The sequence below is a fragment of the Phodopus roborovskii genome, unplaced genomic scaffold (assembly GCF_943737965.1).
Source record: "Phodopus roborovskii unplaced genomic scaffold, PHOROB, whole genome shotgun sequence".
NCBI lineage: Eukaryota > Metazoa > Chordata > Mammalia > Rodentia > Cricetidae > Phodopus > Phodopus roborovskii.
This window is the reverse complement of record NW_026125506.1, coordinates 5197297-5217553: the sequence shown is the minus strand read 5'-3', so window position 1 is coordinate 5217553 and position 20257 is coordinate 5197297. Positions and strand designations below refer to the sequence as shown.

At 49.2% G+C, this 20257-nt stretch overlaps 1 protein-coding gene across 1 annotated transcript in view; it reads right to left on the bottom strand.

The window, feature by feature from the left end:
* Cit (citron rho-interacting serine/threonine kinase) overlaps window positions 1–20257 on the bottom strand; it is a 162097-nt gene that overhangs the window by 26959 nt on the left and 114881 nt on the right. The window contains exons 24-30 of the mRNA XM_051176511.1: window positions 14437–14634; window positions 13420–13613; window positions 10912–11047; window positions 8847–8951; window positions 2791–2931; window positions 2115–2222; window positions 144–306 (exon numbers count right to left, since the gene is read on the bottom strand). Of these exons, the coding sequence (XP_051032468.1) occupies window positions 144–306; window positions 2115–2222; window positions 2791–2931; window positions 8847–8951; window positions 10912–11047; window positions 13420–13613; window positions 14437–14634 (1045 nt within the window). The remainder of the gene's footprint in view (window positions 1–143; window positions 307–2114; window positions 2223–2790; window positions 2932–8846; window positions 8952–10911; window positions 11048–13419; window positions 13614–14436; window positions 14635–20257) is intronic.

Below are 20257 nucleotides of genomic sequence, written 5' to 3'. Positions count from 1 at the left end.
GCCCAGGAGGCTGGAAAACGTTCAGACTCAGGGCGCGTCTGGAGTGAGAACGAACAGAGATGCCGAAGCTGGTCTCGGCCAGTCTCATGGGGAACGGTCTTCGGCCTGGTCCGTAGTTTTGAAGGCTTCCCGAGAGCTCCTACCTTCCTCCCGGGCTGACCGGAGCTCGATTCGGGTCTTCTGAAGGGCTTCCTCTAGCTCTGCACACCGCGCTTTCTCCTTCTCCAGGGCCAGCTTCAGTTCATTGTACTGTAGAGGAACCTGTGTGGGTAAAGCAGGGTCCTCTTTCCGTCGACTAAATAAACCCTAGCAATGGAAACAGAGATATCTCCTAACTCCTAGAGACTGGCACTGGACCCCAGCTAAAGGACAGTTGACTCAGGCCAGGCACATACTCACTGTAAGTGTGTTTGGGGGGGGGGGGAATGGCATGTGAAGGGGGAGGGGGGGAAGGGGAGGCTGAGCCTCAGCCCATTCCGGTCTGCTGCAAAAGAGTCGGGTGCACAAGTGTTCACCGAGACGGGTAAAGACTCTTCAACTGTCACCAACCGCACCAACTCCTCCTTTAGCATTCCCAAGACAGGAGGGCCACTTCCCGAGAGTCTTCCCCTCAGAAAAGGCAATCACGCGGGGTGGAAGAGGGAGCTAGATGGCTACGGTTCAGAGGTCGCGCTTGCCTTTGAACTTGTCTCATGGTGCTTGGTGACAAGACACGGGAAGGGATGGGGACTTTGTTTGATTTAAAAAAAAAAAAAGAAAGTAAAATTTGAAAATGAATGCCAAAATGATATCAAAACAAGGGGCTTACCAAAAAAGAAAAAAAAAAATGCCGACAGAAATATTGTACACGAGAAAAAAACAAAAAAACAAAACAAAAAAAAAAAACCAAACCAAAAATGGAATCACGAATCTGACGAAAAATATTAACTGAGAGAAAACCAAATACAAACGAAATGCAAACACCCTAACTACATCAGTGACACAACCAGACAACAGTCCGCAGCTAAAATTTAAAAACAAAAAAAAAAGATTAAATATCATGAGCATAGCAAATATGGTACCATGGTAGGCAAGAAAACCCCTGGTGGCTGCTAGCACTTAGCAAGAGGCAGCATTGGGACGCTTGCCACTCACCCCTCAACGAAGGTGACATGGGGGCACCAGCCAATCAGTGGCATTGGTCCTCCACTCCAAGTCATCAAGACATTTCCTTTCACGCTACTGTGAACTACAGTGTGTCGGGACCTTTGCGGAGGGGGACTGCCAAGCCCCCTAGAGACCTTTCTGGAACTGAGAACACATGGCCAACCCTGGACGAGCGCTTCAGCCACTGGGGAAGGCGCAGACCAGGTTTATTTATGAAAAGCAATCTCCACACAGGAATCTTCCTGTGCCCTGGCCTTAGCTAACTGTCCCCAGCACCCCAGGCTAGGGCTGAACCTAGGTCATAGTATGTCACAGCTGGCTTGTCGCTTGGTTTTTTATTTCTTTGTTACAGCTTAAAGCAGAGAGCCCAGTGCCGGTGAAGGCAACAGCTGTCAAGTTTTAACCAGGTCGTTTCAACTTCCTGTATCCAAGTTAGTCATTTAACAGTGTTGGACTAGGCACGTGTGGGAGGGAACATTTAAAATCCCAGTACTTAAAAGGCAAAAAGAAAAAAAAAAAAAAAAAAAAGGATTGTGAGTTTAAGTCCAGCCTGAGCTACATAGCAAACTTCTGTCTTGAAAAAGATCCAAGCAGATCACCCTGGAGACCCCTGGGTGACATGAGACCCTGCCCTAGAGTTCCATACGCCACCTGCTAAACTCTCAGAAGATACTTCTGGATGACCCACATGAGAGTCCCAGACACGCGACCTTCAAGCCTAATATTCGACCTACACAGATGACCCGCTCGCTCCATCCTAGCTGATAACATCGTTCCCTTAGCTGGTCCTGAGCAACAGTTCCCTGTGACAGAGGCCCCTCCGGTTACACCCAGATCCAGTTCTCAACCCAGAATGAACAAAACTGGATGCTTTTTTCCTGTTTGAATGATTCTTCCTCACAGTGGCGCCCACAGTCACGGGTGACGGGCTGAGATGGCTGCCCCTGATGTCCAGCGCTCTAACTTACCTTTTTCTTTTTAGCCGGCTGGTCCATTTTGGCTTGCAAAAAATCAATGAGTTTGGTTTGTTGAGAAATAGTGCCTTCCATTTTCACCTTTTCATGGGAATAGAGAACCTACAATTCATGGAAATAAAGATGACCTCAGAGCTGGGTGGAAGCGTATGCTTGAATTTGGTACTTCAAGAGTATGAACACATAAAAACACCGCTGGGTACTTATTTTGTCTCAGTTTCACGGTGAGAAACAAGCGAGCAAGCAAACAAACAATCAGAAAACAAGACACCAGGGGGCCGGCAAGACCTGCCACCAAGCCTGTTCTCTGAGTTGGACTGACTTCCAGATTGTTCTCTGACCTCATGCACACCCCGTGGCATACCTCCCAAATAAATACACAACCTAGACGCATATGAAGAGTGAGCCTACAAATGGGCTTCAGATTGTAGATCCTATGACCGTTCAACTTCAAAGAATGTTAGAAATTTTTCATACTTGAATGTTGGAGAAAGCACGCGGCATACAAACGATCGACACTATCAACCACAAAGGGGTAGGGGAGAGGAGGAGAAGGAAAGAGGGAGGGAGGGAGGAGGGAGAAGAGGGGCTAAGGAAGAGGAGGGAAGGAGGGGCGGGAAGGGAGGGGGGAGGGAGGAGAGCCACAGCAGCGCCCCCTGCTGGCCCCCACCTGAATGTTTTCCAGCTGATACTCCAGGTCGCTCCTTTCTGTCTTCAACAGATCTGCCCGGTCCAGCGCCTCCTGCAGCCCTTGCGTCAGGCGGAAGATGTGGCTCTTCTGCAGGTCCATCTGCTGCTGTAGCTTGGCTTGCTGGTGGGGGAAGGAGGGGGGGCGGCAAGAGGCTCGACACCGTGCAGAGCCCCAGCTCCTTCCCACCGTGCTCCCCATTTCCCAAGTGACTTAGGGCGTGACACCGCGAGCTCCCTTGTCCAAGCATCTCCTTCTCTTCCCAGTCAGAAGGCCATCACTAAAAAGGAAGTTTCTAGGACCTCCTGAAGGCCACATGCCTGTAATCTCACCCTGCAAAGTAACAGGAAGTCTAGGCCTGCCTGCTCTGTGCCACCAAGAAAGACATCTAGGTACTGTGTGTCCCGCTTGGGATGCCTAGGACCTGCGTGTGTGATTGGAAAAGCCACAGCACAGGCTGTGTGGTGTGCACACAGGCCGAGCTGCAGGGCGGCCCCAAGTACATAAACAGCCACAATTAGAGGACACGTTACTGCAGTGGAGGGACAAAGAGCAGCCTAGCCACGCGATAGGAGTTGACAAAAACCCAAGGGTATAATGAGGTCCGTATACTAGAGAAGGTTGGTGTTGAAAAATCTCTCCCATCTTTACAGTGTAAGTCAGCCCCCTTCCTGGAATGCGCTCATTCGGGGAGACGATGCTTGGTCTCGTCTAACCTCTGCTTGTCATGCAACCGCAGTCAAGGTGGCCCACGGAACCTCTCCCCGGAAGTCTAGACTCTCTGCAGACTGAGGGGAAGCAAACCAAGACAGCAAAATGAAGATCGTCCTGGGAGCTTTCAAACAGCCCCGGGCAGGCAGGCAGGCAGGCAGGCAGGCAGACCCAGTTACCAATGCCACAGAACAGAAGCTGCTATGGCCCGAGACTGGCTGGTCCTCGCCCTCATTTCATTGCTCCCTATATTTTACTTCCCATTTGCATGGCAGCCACTACTGGAGGAGAGGCATCATCATCTTAGGGTAAATCGAATGGGGACCCTGGGCTTACATCCTGCTCAGACCGCCCGGCCCAGCCTTTGCTTGCTTCTTCCTGAGCGGGTGTAAAACGCTGCCTCCCGGGGTGACAAACTCCACCGCACACAGTAAGTGCTTGGTGTTGGTGGCCTCCACCTGTGTGTCGTGTCCTTCCTGCTCTCCTTCCACATCCGTCTCCTCACACTTTCCTACCTGCCTTTTCTACCAGCGCAGCCACGTTTAGTATGCGAGACGGCCAAACTTGATGGTCAGCTTGATGGAGAAGACATTAGTGACGCATGTCTGGATGTTCCTGATGAATTCCCAAGGCAATTAATTAGCTCTTGCGGTTGTGTCCTAATGAGCCCTTGGGCGGGCTCGCAGTGTGATGGGCGGTACTACTGGGGGATGCTGAATGGTAGGAGGTGTGGCCCACGTGGAAGGAGTATGTCATCAGTGACTGTGCTTGCCCTGACCTCTCTCTGCTCTTTCTCCTGCTCTACACTTCCCGGCTGCCTTCATGGGCGACGGCTCCACTCCTCCAAACTGCCCTCCTCTGAAAAAGACGGATGAGTCTTCTGAAGCTGGGACCTAAAATTAACACTTTCTTCAAGTCGCTTATGTCATGCATTTTGCCACAACAGAGAGAAACTAATAAAGTGCATAGCTTGGAATTTCTAAAATAAAGCAGAGGTAAAAACAACACCACCACAACAACAACACAAAGGTGACAGCAGTTAAGATGCTGTCCCAGCGGCTCCTTTGGCCCCTGAAGGTCCAAGCGACTTCCTTCCTTAGTCTCTTTCGCTATTTCAGGACAACGAATTAGCAAGCGGGAACCAGGGAAATGTATCACAATGGTCTGTTTATTAACAACTGGGCCAGAAGTATTTCTCCAGGCTAAACACGTCAATTACCCACTGGCTCTCCAAGAAATAGGCTGTTTGTTTATTGTAACAGAACCAAGTGAAAGTGATGTCTGTACTCTGGGAAATGTTACTCAAGGCATCTATCCGCTGCCCAGAGGGAGGCAAAGGAAGGTGCGTTTGTGGGCCAGGGCTCCCCTGGGAGACGGACTCAGAGACCTGTCCAACACTTTGATGAGTGGCGGGGAGGGTGATGTAAGGAAGTAACGACAGAATCGGGGCACGGGCAACTGTGGTGAGCAGGAAGGATGGGTCAAAACTAACAAGAAAAAGTTGGGTAGGATGAATAGATACGGGGCGTAGAGATGCTTAAGAACACACTTTGTGGACAAACAGGCGTAATCTCACAGGTTAATGAGTGTCAATGGCAACAATTACTCAAAGAGCCAAGCAACCCTCAGAGCTTGCTGAGCCCAAGGGAGGGAGAGATGGAAATATTCCCCGACACCGACACCACACAGGCGGCTAGGGCAGCAGGTGTCCTGTTAGGCTTCCTGCAAGGACAGTACAAGCCAGTTCACGTACAGTGCTGAGTAAGACACCTGGTACGGGGTAACTGTGTTAGTGACCGGCATTCGCTTGTGAGCATGTGCATGTTTTGTTTTTTTTTTTTTTTTTTTTTTTTTTGTTTGTGTGGGTTGGGCTCTTATTTTTTTTTTTTTTTTTTTTATACTGTTGGGGACTGAACCCAGGCTCTTGCCCACCATAGGCAATCAATCACTCCATCAGTAAAGCTACATCCTCCAGCCCCCTCCAGTTACTTTATTAATCAAATAATTTGGGTTAAGAGTTCTTGCAGCTTCTCTGGGGACTCGGGCTCTGTCCCCAGTGGCCCTGTCAGGCAGATCTAATCACTACCTGTACCTTCAGTTTCAGGGCATCTGGTGCCTTCCCTAGCTCGCACAGGTACCCACACACATGGGCACACACATACACATAAAGAAAAATAACTCCTGACTCCACATTAGCTTCCAAGTGTGACTCTCCTGGGAGAGGGTCCACGAGGCCTGCCCTCGTAACCAATGAGCAAATGGACATTCATCTGGGGCATGACTCCCAAAGGGCTCAAGTGAGGGGAAGAGCCACTGTAAAATCCGTCAGGGGAACTCAGTCCTGAGAGGAATTTGGGCTGGATGACATTAAAAATTCCTAAACCTGAGACCAAGTCTGTCTCTGCAAAGCCTCCGTCCCTATGGAGACAACCCTTTGCTGGGGAACAAACTTAACAAAGCACTCACCACACCCCCAGATCCCAACCACGTTTTGCCCAGTGAACAATGATTCTTTTTTAGTCTTATAATGGTTTTCGGTGACGCGCAAGTTCCAACTCAAATCAATGCTGGCCAGATGTCTACTTGTCATCTATTCCCGAGGGGCAGACTGGGAAACTGGAGGGAGAAGGTGGGGCTGAGTCAGGCTGCCTGCACGCTATTCCTGGCTTTGCCACTGACTCACCATGTAACCCTGGACCAAACATGGAGCTGTCAGGGCCAGCTTGCCCTTCGCAGATGGAAAATAGGACACTCGGGAGCCTCAATTATTTCTGTCCTGTTTCTGTTTCCAGCGTGTGCCTGGATGTCGGAACATTGCCTATTCACCCCAGAGAAAAGACCACCTGGTAGATTCCCAACATCAAAACCCCCAATTGGAAATGTTCCCGCACCCAAAACTTCCTGAGTAGAAAATGCCACCACTGATCTCATGTGATGGGCCACTGTGAAAAACGTGGGTATGTTAGAAACGCACAGGACAAAGGGCAAAGACAACAGGTAGAGCTCAGGATTGTGGTGCTTACCCAGCATGCATCAGGCCCTAGATTCCAGCCCCATTACCACACGCAAAGGCAGTCTAACATTACTGCCAGTCTATGTGTGTATGATGTCAGGGACTCTCATGGTTATATTTGGGTCCTATCCCCAAGAGGTTTCATTATTTATACATGCCAGTATTTCAAAGATCCAAAATCCAAAATACTTCTCGTTCCAAGTATTTTAGAAAGGAACAGTCAACCTATACCGTGAATTTCATTATATCTGAAGAATTTCATTCATATGTGTTTGTATACATAAAACACTCAGAAGGCAGAGGCAGGCAGATCTCTGTGAGTTCGAGGCCAGCCTGGTCTATAGAGCCAGTTCCAGGACAGCCTCCAAAACAATACAGAGAAACCCTGTCTCAAAAAACAAAACAAAACAAAAAATCTAAAAAGAAAAAAAAATATTTTTTAAGTTTTGGTGATAAAACCTACTACATAAACTTAATCTCTTCAATTGTTTTTCTTTTTGTTCATGATGCTAAGGATCAAACTGCCGGTCTCTGGGACACTAGATCATTTTAGCTATACCTCTCCCCCCACCCCACCACCCGTGTGTAGGTGAGGCATCGGTTTCCTCCTTCCACTATGACCAGAGACTGGACACAGGTCATCGGGACTGATAGCAAGCACCTTTGCCCACTAAGCCACCTACCTCCCCAGCCCCACCTGAGCTCTGGAGACAGACTTTCTCACTCACCCTGAAGTTAACTGCTTGAGCTGAGCTGGCTAGCCACTGAGCACGGGGGACCCTGCGGCCTCTGCCTCCCCAGTCGCCTCCCCAGCCTCCCCAGCACTAGGGGCGTAGAAGCCACTGCTCACGGCAGTGGAGCGGAACTCAGATCCTCACATCGTCACTCCACCGATGGAGCCGCCATTTCAGCCATAACATGGTGGCATTAAGGACATTCTCAGTGTTGTGTAATCAGCACCATCATGCACCTCCAGAGCTTTGCCAGACAGCCAGCTGTGAGTTTATACCACAGCTCGCCGTAAGCAGTCCTAAGAGACCTCTACTCCCCTCGAACAGAACAACAGAACAGCACAGCCATGTAGTAGTCATCAGCAGAGTGCCTCGGGAGCTCTGACCACACGATTAGCATGGGGTTGTGGCTAAGCAAGCTAACCAAAGCTGCCAAGGGCAGTTAGATGGTGCCCTTCTCCAGCTGGCAACAGGAAGTTCATCTGCCCTTGTAGGTCAAGCTGAGTGAAGGTGAAGCCACTGTGAGGCTTTGGTTGGGGGTGGGAAGTCATCACCGATTTAAATAGCAATTTTCGGAGCTCTGAGCAGAAAAGACATGAAGTCACAGAAGGGATGCATTTAGAGATCAGCTGGAGCTTGACATCCGAGTGTCGAGATCAGGAGAATTCATTTTTAATTGAATTAAGTGCATGTTCAAAGGCCCTCGTGAAATTTGGCACTCAAAGTCTGATCACATTCTTGCCCTGTGTAGGAAGCTAATTTGCATTGGTGTTCTGTCAACATGAAACTTAATATGCTTCAACTATCAACTCTTAAAGACAATCAACCCAAGCTTCACTCAGCCATGTGCTCGCTAAGCCTCTATTGGGCATATACCAACTCCAACAAACAGCCGTCTCCATCGAGCGCCATATACGAAGACACAAATACAACAAATACAGACGCTCTGTCCTTCAGGATAAACTCTTTGACTGTGTTAAGCAATAAGAAGTGCTATACAGTCCCCTTAGGACTCTACCTCAAAAATTCTAGTTTCAAAATCTGAATGGCTAATTTGGAGCCAGTCACCCAACATAATGGCTTTCCTCTTTCAAAATCGTATCTGGGGGCTCAGGCGATGGCTCAGCGGGTAAAACACTTCCTATTCGAGAACGAGGAGGTGAGCTGAAACTCCCACCACCCACCTAAAGACCTGCGCATGGCTATGGATGAACCCTGAGGTCTGGGCAAAGGCAGCTGGATCTCTTGAGCTCATTGGCCTGCTCAAAATGTGGAGCTTCCGTTGCAGCGAGAGGCCTTGTCTCAAGGCAATGAAGTGGACAGCAATATATAGATAAGTCACCAACATGCTCCCCTGGGCTCTGCATGCAACACTCACGGGCACAGGACCCCGCACATACACATGTATGCAACACGGACGCACAAACTTACACACACACACACACACACACACACACACACACGCACGCACGCATACGCGCACACACACACGCACGCACGCATACGCGCGCGCGCACACACACACACACACACACACACACACACACACATATGGCTTTGCCTTCTTGGTGGATCACACTCACCTCTTCCAGAAGCCTCTGTTTGAGTTCCCGCTCTGTCTCCAGTTTCTGCTGTAAGCTCCGGGCGTTCATCTCCAGCATGGCATGCTTCTTCTCCAGGTCGCTGAGCTGGGCATTTGGAAAAATTACCCATGATGCCACATTTGAGAATGCTAAGTAAGGGGCTGCATACTTTTTTTTTTTTTTTTTTTTTTTTTTTTTTTGAGATGTCCCCAGATCTTCCCATGAAAAAGATAACCAAGCCTTGACCGAATTCAATTAAATGATCATATTCTGAGGGCTTGCAAATGTGTTATAGCTGCTCGGGTGAAAAGATGGCCAAGCATTCCCAAGGACCCTTCCCTGGGGCCAGAAAGGCAGAGAGGGTGGTTATCAAGAGGCACATCAGCTACTGGGAGGGGCATCCCCGAGGGACAACCACCTTGTTAGGGGAAAGGCCTCAAAACCAGGTAAGATAAAATGGTGTTGGGGGATCTGGACACACAGACGTTGACCACTAAACACTACCATAGCCAGCTAGAATAGAAAAGCAGCATTCACGTTAAACCCAGTAAGGCTCATTCTCTCCAGACAGTAAATGTACCATCCTCAACTTTTAACAGTTTTGACCAGCCAGCCAGCCTCCGAGTCGGAGATGCCCTTGAGTGCCGAGTTATAACCTTGAGACCAATGGTTCTGTTTCTATGAATTTCCGGTGAGAAAATAATCACAGATGTCCATAGAGATTTTTGTTCATCACAGTGTTATTCATAGGGGGAAAAAAATTGGAAGAAGCCCAAATTTCCTGTACAAAGGCAATGCTCAAATTAGATGCCTGTGTGCAATTTTGTTTTTTCAGAATTATGTGTCTAAAAAAAATATTTAATAAGTCAGGAAAAGCCTCCAGTTATATGTTTTTTTATAAAAAAAAGATGTATAAGTATATAAATAGTAAGAGCCTAAAGTTATAAAAAAAAATGTGTGTGCATATGTGTGCATGCATAAGAATAAGCAAACACAAGACTGTGAATAATCCCACCACTATAGCAAGGTAATTGTTACCAGTTTTTCTTTTCCTTTCCCCGTAGTTTTGTTCTTTTCCACAATGGCCCCAACTAATGCCTTTCATATGGAACGACAGTGTTACTTAAAATGCAGAATCCTGACCACCATTTTATGTATCCACATGTGAAGAAGAAACGTAAAATTTCTCTGATATCTCCTTTTGCTATCAAGTGCCTAATCTACATTCCTTCAGTCTATTAGGCCAAAATGCCAAACACTAGCGTCCCTGTTGGATGCACTGCAGACCATGGGCGTGGATGGAGCGCTCCTAACCGACACTCTGAGGACTTGGTGCATTACACCCTATTGCGGCCCAAGTGGCCCCCGGAGTTCTTGAATTAGAGACTCACGTGTGGATGGCACTAGGAGGCTGGGCCTGTGGGATATTAGTATTACATGAGGATGTAAGGGAGAGGCCCCACAGAGGCATGAGTGGCGTCCTACACAGATGACAGAGCTGGCAAGGTGTTCTGCCTCATCATGCCTGCGGTACCCGCCACCAACGCAACATGGCAAGAGGGACCTCTCCACAGATGCAGGCACCACCACCGTGCACTTTCCGGCCTCTAGAACTATCAGCCAAATGTATTCTTTACAGATTACCCTGATCCCAAGTACTTGGGTATGGCAACTGAAAATGGGCTACAGCCGGCTCGCCGTGAACTGAGCTGCCTTCGATCACACTGAAAGAACGAGTCACTGTCGCCTCGCTCTTCTGAAGGGTGATCAACACACGGCCATTTAGGAATCAAATGGCGCTGTGTCCCCAGAGCTGGACTTTTAGAGCCCAGATAGTGAGATGTTAAAAAAAAAAAATCACCACCCATGATAACCCAGTACCCGCCACACCCAGCTAGGCCACCATCAACCAAGAATGACCCTCGGTGAACCATAGCTGACATTTGGGAGTGAGCCAAGCAATGATTCTGAAATGTGTTTACCACGGGCTGAATCTGAATTCGTGTTAACCCCGCCTTTAAAGGGGGAAGCATTTCCCTGCTATGCAGAAGGGGTGGGTGCTGACCTTATCGGACAGGCTCTCGGCCTTCAGCTTCTGTTCTTTGAGAGCCTGCTGCAGGGCAAGAATCTCAGCCTTGTGTTCCTTCACAGCCAGCTCCACCACCTGGCGAGACTCGGTGATCCGCTGGTCGGCTCTCGCCCTGCCGGAGAAGCACAGGCCCGCATTCAGGAGCCCCTCACCACAGACCTGGAGGGAGGAGGCTGGTCCGTTTCCAAACAGGCTCCAGGCTGGACAGGAGCCCAACCGTGGACTCCACCTTTACATGCTGTATTTCTTCCTGACAGCTTACAGAGCAAAAACTCTGACCCATTTCAGACTTGGGTTAAAATTGCCCTGAAGCAGTAAGGTCCCTGTTGGGGACTGACTGTGGAAAGGCCTGGGCTGAGGAGGGAAGAGCCACCCTCAAATGGAACTGGACTGAAAGTGAGCGTGTCCAAGAGTGTCAGACTCCCTGTAGGGCGGTGGGTGCAGAATGGCCCCCTCCCATACCCATACGGCCACCAAGGAACCAGAGCATGTGGCAGACCATGGGAGACCCCACTAGAAACCAGTGACCACCTTCTCCTCTCAGAGCACAGGCAAGACATAAATGATTCATAAAAGTCAAAATGTGAGCCGGACGTTGGTGGTGCACGCCTTTAATCCCAGCACTCGGGAGGCAGAGGCAGGAGGATCTCTGTGAGTTGAGTTCGAGGCCAGCCTGGTCTACAGAGCGAGTTCCAGGACAGGCTCCAAAGCCACAGAGAAACCCTGTCTCGAAAGCAAACAAGAACCCGGTGGATGTATCCACTAAAGAAGGCAAAGCTTCAAATGTAAAAGGGAGGGGAAACACACTTCTTCCCCCACATCCAAATCCTATGTTTTCCTGCCTCTGCACCTGGGCTGGTGTGTAGCAACATTCTACTCTACAAACTCTTAGCCATCCCAGATAACCCATGCTCGGGTTCCAGAACCCGGCGCCAGCCCCACCTCAGAAGTCACCCTTCCCTGTCCTCCACCCAAAGCACAAATCTGCTGCTCTCCAAGCAGGCGGTACTCGCTACTCTCAGTGACAGACATCGAATTGACACACACAACAAAGTGCCTCTTGGCTTCTTGACGATGAGTACAAAGATTAAAAGTGATGTATTGGCTGTATAATACCAAACAAGAACAGAAAAGCAAGCCAGGAAGGACCTTTCACGATTGCACTGGAAGTAGACGTGGAATGAAGCGGTCCACACATTTTCTGGGTGTGGCTGTGTATCTCTCCACCCCACACATGCACGCATCCATGCGTGCGCGCGCGCGCACACACACACACACACACACACACACACACCTGCCCAGAAACCCAGACTTATCCCTGAGAGACTGAAGGAAGGGGCAGCTCTCACAGAAGCGGGCTTGAGTGTGGGCCCGAAGGTATCTGTGGAAGAGTGACTAGCTCTTCCAGGGGAACCTCATCCCTGGGAGGCGGAAGGAAGGGATGGGACAGGTTTTAAAAACACATCACAAGGCAACTGCTGCTCCCAGTTTCTCCCGCAGTTTCAGGGCTCAAATCTTTCGCCTCCCATCTTTTCTATCCCGGCTCAATCAGGGATCAGACCATTCGCCAGCGTGTTTTGTTCAATGTCCTATGGCCACCAAGTGATCGTGGGGGGAGGGGTACAAAGGTGGCTGACAGTCTGATTAGTCCGCCTTGCTTGTGGGACACAGAGACCCACTGGGAGGTGGCATCAGCAGGGTCCTGGAGGATAAGATACCATGGAGGAAGAGACAAGGAGTCACCAGCTAGTGCTGACCCATATGAAAGAGAGACAGGCCTTCACGGGAATTTCTGGATATGGGCTACAAACTGAGCATCAAAGCTCTTCAGTTGGCTGGCACACTCAACGAGAATGGGACTCCCTCAACTGTGGTGGCCCCAGCCGGGAGGGCACTGAAAACTGGGAAGGATGATAGAAATAAGCCACGGTTCAAAAGAAAGGGCAGGGGATGAAGGGAGAGAGGAGAAGGGAGTGGGTGCCTGTCCATGCTCACCCCGGGGTGCTGGGTGACTTCTGGGATTGTTTTTAGCCGTCACAGTTACTGCTGGCATCCAGTGAGAAGAAACCAGGAGGATGTGCCCTGTCCTCTCATACAAACCGCCCTGCACACGGATAACAAGGGATGCCCAGGCAAGTCAAGGCATCAGGGCTCCAGAGCAGGAGCCAAATGAGAGTCTCCTCATGACCGGGACTCAAATGGTGGGGACCTCATTTGGTGGGTGGTACTGTCGGGAGAAGAAAGTCGGCGAGGCTGAATCTACAGAAGGGCACTGATACTTTATGCCTTGGTTGCGGGACCTCTGCACAGGCCAGAAGCACACCAGCCACTACCACAGGACCCAGGTGACATCTGTCAAACGCAGAGCCAGGATGTCCACCCCTCCCTGGCTCTGCTGGTCACTGCTCCTGAGACAGCTCAGTCCCAGAACACTGGGGCGGGGGATTGCCTGGCGCTGTCTTCGCACAGAAGGGGAAGCCACACCTGCTTTGCTTCTCGGTGTCCAGCATCCTCTGCAGCTCTCGAACGCGACACTCAAACTGGGACTTCTCGTCCCCGAGGACGCTCCTCCAGGCCTCCCATTGCCGCTCTTTTTCCAGCAGCTCATCGTTGAGGGCCTCCAGGTCCATGACCTGCTCCTCCAGCATGGTGCACGTGGTCTTCAGGGCCTCCATTGTCTGCAAGGCAGTAGAACTGAGTTGTGCCTTGTGTCAGATGGGGATTCCCAGAGGTGACTTGTCAAACGGCTTCGCAAGAGCAGACGTTCCTAACTACAGATTCAACCAGGCTGTTTTTCCATCCTACAGCCCAAGGAGACCGATGACAAAGGACCAAAGGCCATCTATCTGTACTAGCATCTAAAACGTACAACCCAAAGCCAGCCATGGGGTGGGGAGGGGACATACACACACACACACACACACACACACACCTGTAATCCCAGGAAAAGGTCAAGAGTTCACTGTCAGCCTAGATAGTGAGTTCTGGCTAGGTAGGGTTATATAGTGAAACTGTCTTTAAAAATCAATCATATCTACTTTTAAAGATTTTATTGTTATTTTTATGCTTATGCACACACACACACGTGCGTGCGTGCGTGTGTGTGTGTGTGTGCGCGCGCGCGCGCGCGCATGTGCATGTGTGATGTATGCAGGCGCCTAAGGAGGTTGGAAGAGGTATTGGATTCCTTGGAACTGGAGGTTTCAGGCTCTTGTAAGCCACCGAGTGGACGCTGAGAACTGACTGAACTTACATCCTCGGCAAAAGCAGGGAGCGCTCTCTGCTTCTCTGGCCCCAGTACCCACTTTTAAAATCCATTTTAAAAACCACAATCCCCGGCTATCTACCAACCAGGATTGACAGGAGCCTGTTTGCAGGAGCCAGCTCGGTCTTGGAACACCCCCACCCCCACCCTCACCCCCACCCCAGGGAGAGCACACCAGACCCTTCTAAATCCCCCTAAGGGTCGTCCAGGGACCCTAGGGCTGCCCCTCCTCTTACTTGCTTCTGGCTGGTGAGCTGCATCTCCCTCTCCGTGATCTCACGGCGGAGATGGTCTACCTCGCTTCGCAGCTGCACAATCTCGTCGTTGGCACCGGAAGCCTCGTCAAGTTGTTTGGACAGATAGAAGTTTTGGTTGTTGAGTTCAGCGTTGTCCTCGGTTAGCTGGTTCAGCTGCTCCTCCAGGTCAGTGATGACCTATGGGGCAGGGGTGAGACGGGGTGCTTTTTTTTTTTTTCAAGGTCACTGTCATCAAGAAAATGCTTCTAGAACCAGTGGTTGGGAAAGGCGCAGTGGGACAGCGTCTCTGGGCACGACACAGCTATCTGACTTGAGCTCAGCCCGAGCTCCCTCACCAGGTCACTGTTACAGCACATACACTGGGGGGGGGGGGCGGTCTCCTTCCTCTCTAACTTGTGGTACATCTGGAAAACACGGCAAGAGCCAGTCAACCAAGAGCTGAATGGGCGGGGCGAGTTCAAATGAGATGCGGTTAGTAGCAGGAAGAATTATGCAAGGGGCGGGGGACACAGGTCAAGGAGATAGGACTGTCTCTGGGATTGCAATCATCTAATAAGACTGACCTCGACCTTGACACCGCCTACAGGGCTCCGCCACTGCAGACAGCCAAGGTCCTAGAGAGCCAAATAAAGTTTTATCAGGGGATGGGGGGGGGGGAGAATCACACTGAAAGACACTAAGGGTTATTTGAATAAAATCACGGGCAGTGAATTTAATTCTGTGTAACAAAGATGGGGAAGGAATCTTAAGGGAGGCTGGGGTAATTCTGAGGATACAATAGCGTATCTCCGTGCGGCTTTAATGGATTCTGCTACACAGTGAGTTCTCCGAGTATATGAAATCGTCATTTTATTGAGAGAGATTTAATCTGGTTTTACTAAATTATTTCCCTGTTCAATGGCAGAATGACTTCAATTTCAGCACGCTTAGCTTGTCTGTTCTCTTCCTGGCTGAGGCTTAGCATCGGTGCTTGTGGAGAACATTCATATAAAATACTTTAGAAGTTTAAGGGTAATTTCCCATAATAGTTAGAATACGGCACATGGGCCATAAATCAAATTTTATGTAACGGAAAGAAGTAAATTAAAAGGAAACGTCTTTAAGCCTATAGTTATTAGCTGTTTTGGGTTTCGACACCTACAGCAGACATACTTCATGATCTGTTGGCATTGCTATCATGCCTGACACCTTATTTCAACCCTCTTAATCCATTTAAAAATAGGAAGGTCTTCCTGGGCACATAGAATCTGAAAACACAAAGTAAGGATATTTCTTTGACGTAGCCCATAAAGGGCATCATCTTACTGAGCAACTAGCCCCTCGGGGTAGAAGAGGCCTAGGGACCTGTTTGGGACAGGGAAACCCATGTGGGCCCCTGTGTGCCGGTAAGCGGTGCACTGAGAGAGACATGGGAGACGAAGACCTGGTCAGTCACTTGGACAAGGCAGCTTCCTCAGAGCCCTGGAAAAGGAGCCTTGCCCAGTCCCCAAGTGACCCCTGTGTCACCCTCCTGGTGCCGTGGTAAGCTGAGACAGACAACTCCACACATTCAACCTGCCGTCACCCTACACAAAGTAACCCCACACTTGGGGTCCTCCCCCTAGGCCCTTCCCCATTCCTTCTTTCCCAGGCGGGGCTTCCCTGTGTAGCCCTGGCTGCTCTAGAACTCACTCTGTAGGACAGGCTGGCCTCAAAGCCTGCCCCTGCTTTGCAGAGTGCTGGGAGAGAAGGTGTGAGCCACCACCGCCCCCGCCCCCGCCACCACCAGGCTAACCATTTTGTTTCTTCCTGCCCCTTCCCCACAGAAAATGAGCAGAATGGGACAGACAAGCGAGCCTGGAAGATTCCGGGACTCAATGAGTTTGAACTCGGGTGGGTTTCTCCATCTGTGACAAGGAGATTTTTTTTTTTTTTTTAATCTTTAAATTGTCTTGTATCTATTCAAGTCCTGTGGCATGAGATATATACGGGATATAAATTAATTACCAAAACGGAGTTTCATTCTGAAAAGGCCTCTTGGGGAACAGACCAACTGCAGAAAAATCTATTCGCAGAGAATATATAATTTCCTTGCCGTTCAAGGTTATATTTAAGCTTTGATTTACAAGGGGAAAAAATAGTTTATTATGAACCCATTTCTGTCATAAGTTCTCTTTTGACCAAAATAAGGTTATAGAGAGCCAAAGAAGAAACCCGTGAAAAACTAAAGAGGTGGCAGAGTCGGGTTCCTTCCCGGCTTGAGGCAGGTCTAATGGAGGGGGAAGGGTCCCTCCACTCCTGGTGCGGCCGGGTCTTTTAGGGACCTGTGTCTCAGGTCTATTCCCAGCATCTGACTGTTGCTTTGCCTCCGTTTTCCTCGTTTGACTAGATGAGTGCACACAGAGCTTTAAAGTGTCTCCACTCTTTGGACTGTCCTATCTGTCTAAGTCAGAACTTGCCGGGTTCTGCTGAGGGGAAATTTAGGACAGCCTCTGCCTGCTTTATTGAGGTTATAGACACCGAGCCGGCGTGACGCACTGTCACCGGGTGAAGTATGACAAGCAATCCCTTCAGCTGTTCTTTGAAGTGTTATTTCGGCTCCGCTTTTATAGACGGGTGGTAAGTTAGGCCAAGCAGGAGGCTAAGAGGCTTTGCCAAGGGCACACAGCCCGTAGATAAAGAGGTCAAGCCTTGAACACAGCCTGAAACTCAAGACTCTTCTCTTAGCCCTCCATGACGCTGCCCCAGAGACAGATGTTGGGGACACACAGACTCCCGAGGCCTCTTTTTGTGTTTGTTTCTGTGAGGCATATATAGCCTCGATCGGCCTAAACCTCATCATCCCCCTGCTTCAGCCTCCTCGGTCCTGGACTTACGGGCGTCTGACAACATGCCTGGCGCTCTTCTTGCTTTTGAACCAGGTAACGTGAAAAAAACTCTTAGGTCATCTTTGTGACCATGAGTAAGTTCTTTCCACACTGAGGGCAGATGGCCTGCTTATTGACAGCCTCAGTTATGAGAGTCCATTAACTTTTAGGCCCCAAGAACAGAGGGTTTAAAAAATAAATAGATAAATGGAAAGCCTAACTCTTATCTTCACAGTAAAAAAAAAAAAAAAAAAAAAAAAAAAAAAGACAGGGCAGAGGGCAGCTTCCCTACACGGAGCCAGCCAGGTTTTCTTGTAGGTTGTTTTTGCTTACGACAGATCTTGGTGCAGATCTGAATGAACAAGAATATAAAACTGTCTACTCCCAGTGTCAGGGAGGGAAAAAAAAACTATACACACACACACACACACACACACATCTACCCATGTTCTCTATCTGGAGTTATCTGCTGCTTCTCAAGTCTATCCTGTGAACCTCACCATCACTGAACTGCATGCTGACCCCCTCACACCTAACTGGGAGACATGGAGCCAGAAGCTGCCAAGGGAAAGGACCAATGGTGCTCAGCGGGGAAGCGGCCAGGCAAACAATGGGCGGCGTCAGTTGGAGGCTCGGGGCCCCATCCTATTTTAATGCCTACTTTCCCAAAGGCAGCTATTTGCATATTATTTATTTTTAATCTTATAGCTGACAGATTGATTCATAATTAAAGCTGGGTCATATGCTTGCCCACCAACTCTCCTCTAAAACAGACTCGGGGAGGGGTTTAGGTGCCAGATTGAATCTCATCCTTTTTTTAAAAATCCCTTCTAAACACAGAAATGGTGTGAGCCTGGAAGTCTCCTGCCCGCCCCCTCCCCACCCCCCAGGATTGTGAGATCACTAACTGGCACTCCTCCTGACTGAGTTGGTGTGGTACTCTTACCAGTGACAGTAGGGGCGCTTCCTAGCAGAAGCCACCTCGGACAGTACCCAAAGGGTACCAGGACAAGCTCCTGCAGCATCTTTAAAGGGGCCTTGAGCTTGACACCCACTACTGTGGCTAAATGACTTGAAGCCGTAGTTCCCAGGCTTTTTAACATATTAGGGTCATTTTTCCAAACCAAAGGTTATTCTAGGTAAGTGGAGAAGCCCACATCACTTAGTCCTTTGCAAGGGCCCAGGCCCTTGCTCTCCTCATCCCATTTAACTAATACACGAGTCCTTGGAGGTGGTATCCAAGCTCCAACGATCTTGTGATTCTGAAACTCAAATACTTGTCAGAACCGGACAGTTCCCCATCTTTCCTCATTAACTGTGAACTGGAAACATCAGTGTCATGCTGGAGGTGAGCCTACGCAGGCCAGCCCCATTTGCAACCAAGAAATGGCAGCTTGGGAGGATGGTATCGGTCAGGCTGCTAGATGCCACCTTACAACAGGGACCCTGTCTGCCTGACTCCAGAGCCCGCGGCTTGGACCACTGTCTCCCAGCTGTTCTAGCTCATATGCCGAATGGTGGACACACAGTTAGATGCCTGCACCCCAATTCGGAAAGGGTAACAGAAACCTTGCCACCAAATGCCAGTGGCAAAGGAAACAGATATGAGAAATCACTATCTCACAGAAATCAAATTTAGAAAGTATAATATCACATAAGCCAGAAATCAAATTGATTCCACATGATGTCAGGTTCCCTTATGGACAAACGTGGATTTTTAATAATGGTGGTGGGCTCCACAGAGTAACAGTACATTTCTTATCCCCACCCTCTTGGCTTCACCTGGTTATACACACTCTGGAAGCCCTGGAGCCTATTTTATACCGATCACGCCTCAATCATACACAAAACGGCTTATTTTTAATTTCTTCTGCTAGAAAACTAAAGGCAGTAAAAAAGAGGCCTTCAGGCAAATGAAACGGGTTAACCGATTGATACCCATCCTACTTTAAGGAAAAATTCGTCATGTAAAGGGGTGACGGTTAATGTCTTATTAGTTGATGAATAAAGCTGTTTTGGCCAGTAGACAGACAGGGTGCAGCCAGGCATGGAAATATGAGTGGAGCTACCAGGCTACGAGACTTCTGGGTAGAAGAAGACAGTGAGTCTCCAGGGAGACGCCACGTGGCTGCTGAGGAAGCAAGAGACCTGGGCTTCACCGTTAAGCCAAGACCACATGGAGATGCACAGATTAATAAAAATGGATTCATAATTAAGAGAGAGCTAGCCAATAAGAAGCCCAAGCCATTGGCCAAACAGTTTATAATTAATATAAGCCTCTGTGTGTTCTTTGGGGACTAAATAGCTATGGGACTGGGCAGTAACAGAAACGTCCATCACAATTATTTTTCTTTTTACTTTTCATTTAATCTTGCTGGTTTAGAGTATCTTGACTAAAAAAGAGGTAGTTATACGTTTATCTACTAAATGTATCACCCTTTCTCTTCACAGGCTCCTGGTTCTAACTGGTGTTTATGTATACTGGAACGAGTCTCGGGGACAGAATGGCGGCCTTGGCCTGAAACCTAAGCACTTTGAAGGCTGGGCAGGAAGACATAAAGCTTAAGGCCAGCCTGGGCTACATGATGAGATCTCGTTTCAAGATAATTGAATAAGAAAGAAAAATGGGGAAGTCAGAAAAGGATCTGTATTTTATTACTCTGTGATCAGACAGACATTCATAAGCATGTATGTGGTATAAGCACATTACTGGTGTGAAAATTAGAAACTAAAAACGCTAAATGGACGACAAGTCCAGAATCTACCAGTTCCACCTCAAGGAATGGGGAGAAGAGGCCACTGACAGGCATGTGGAGGCAGGTGCCTTCCCCACCGCATCTGGACATACAGATGAACACAATGGCATCCCATGGCTGGTCACACGCTCCCCAGAGGTCAGAGCTTGCAGCCACCAAAGGACCTGCACAGACCGTTCCAGAACAGGAAATGAATGG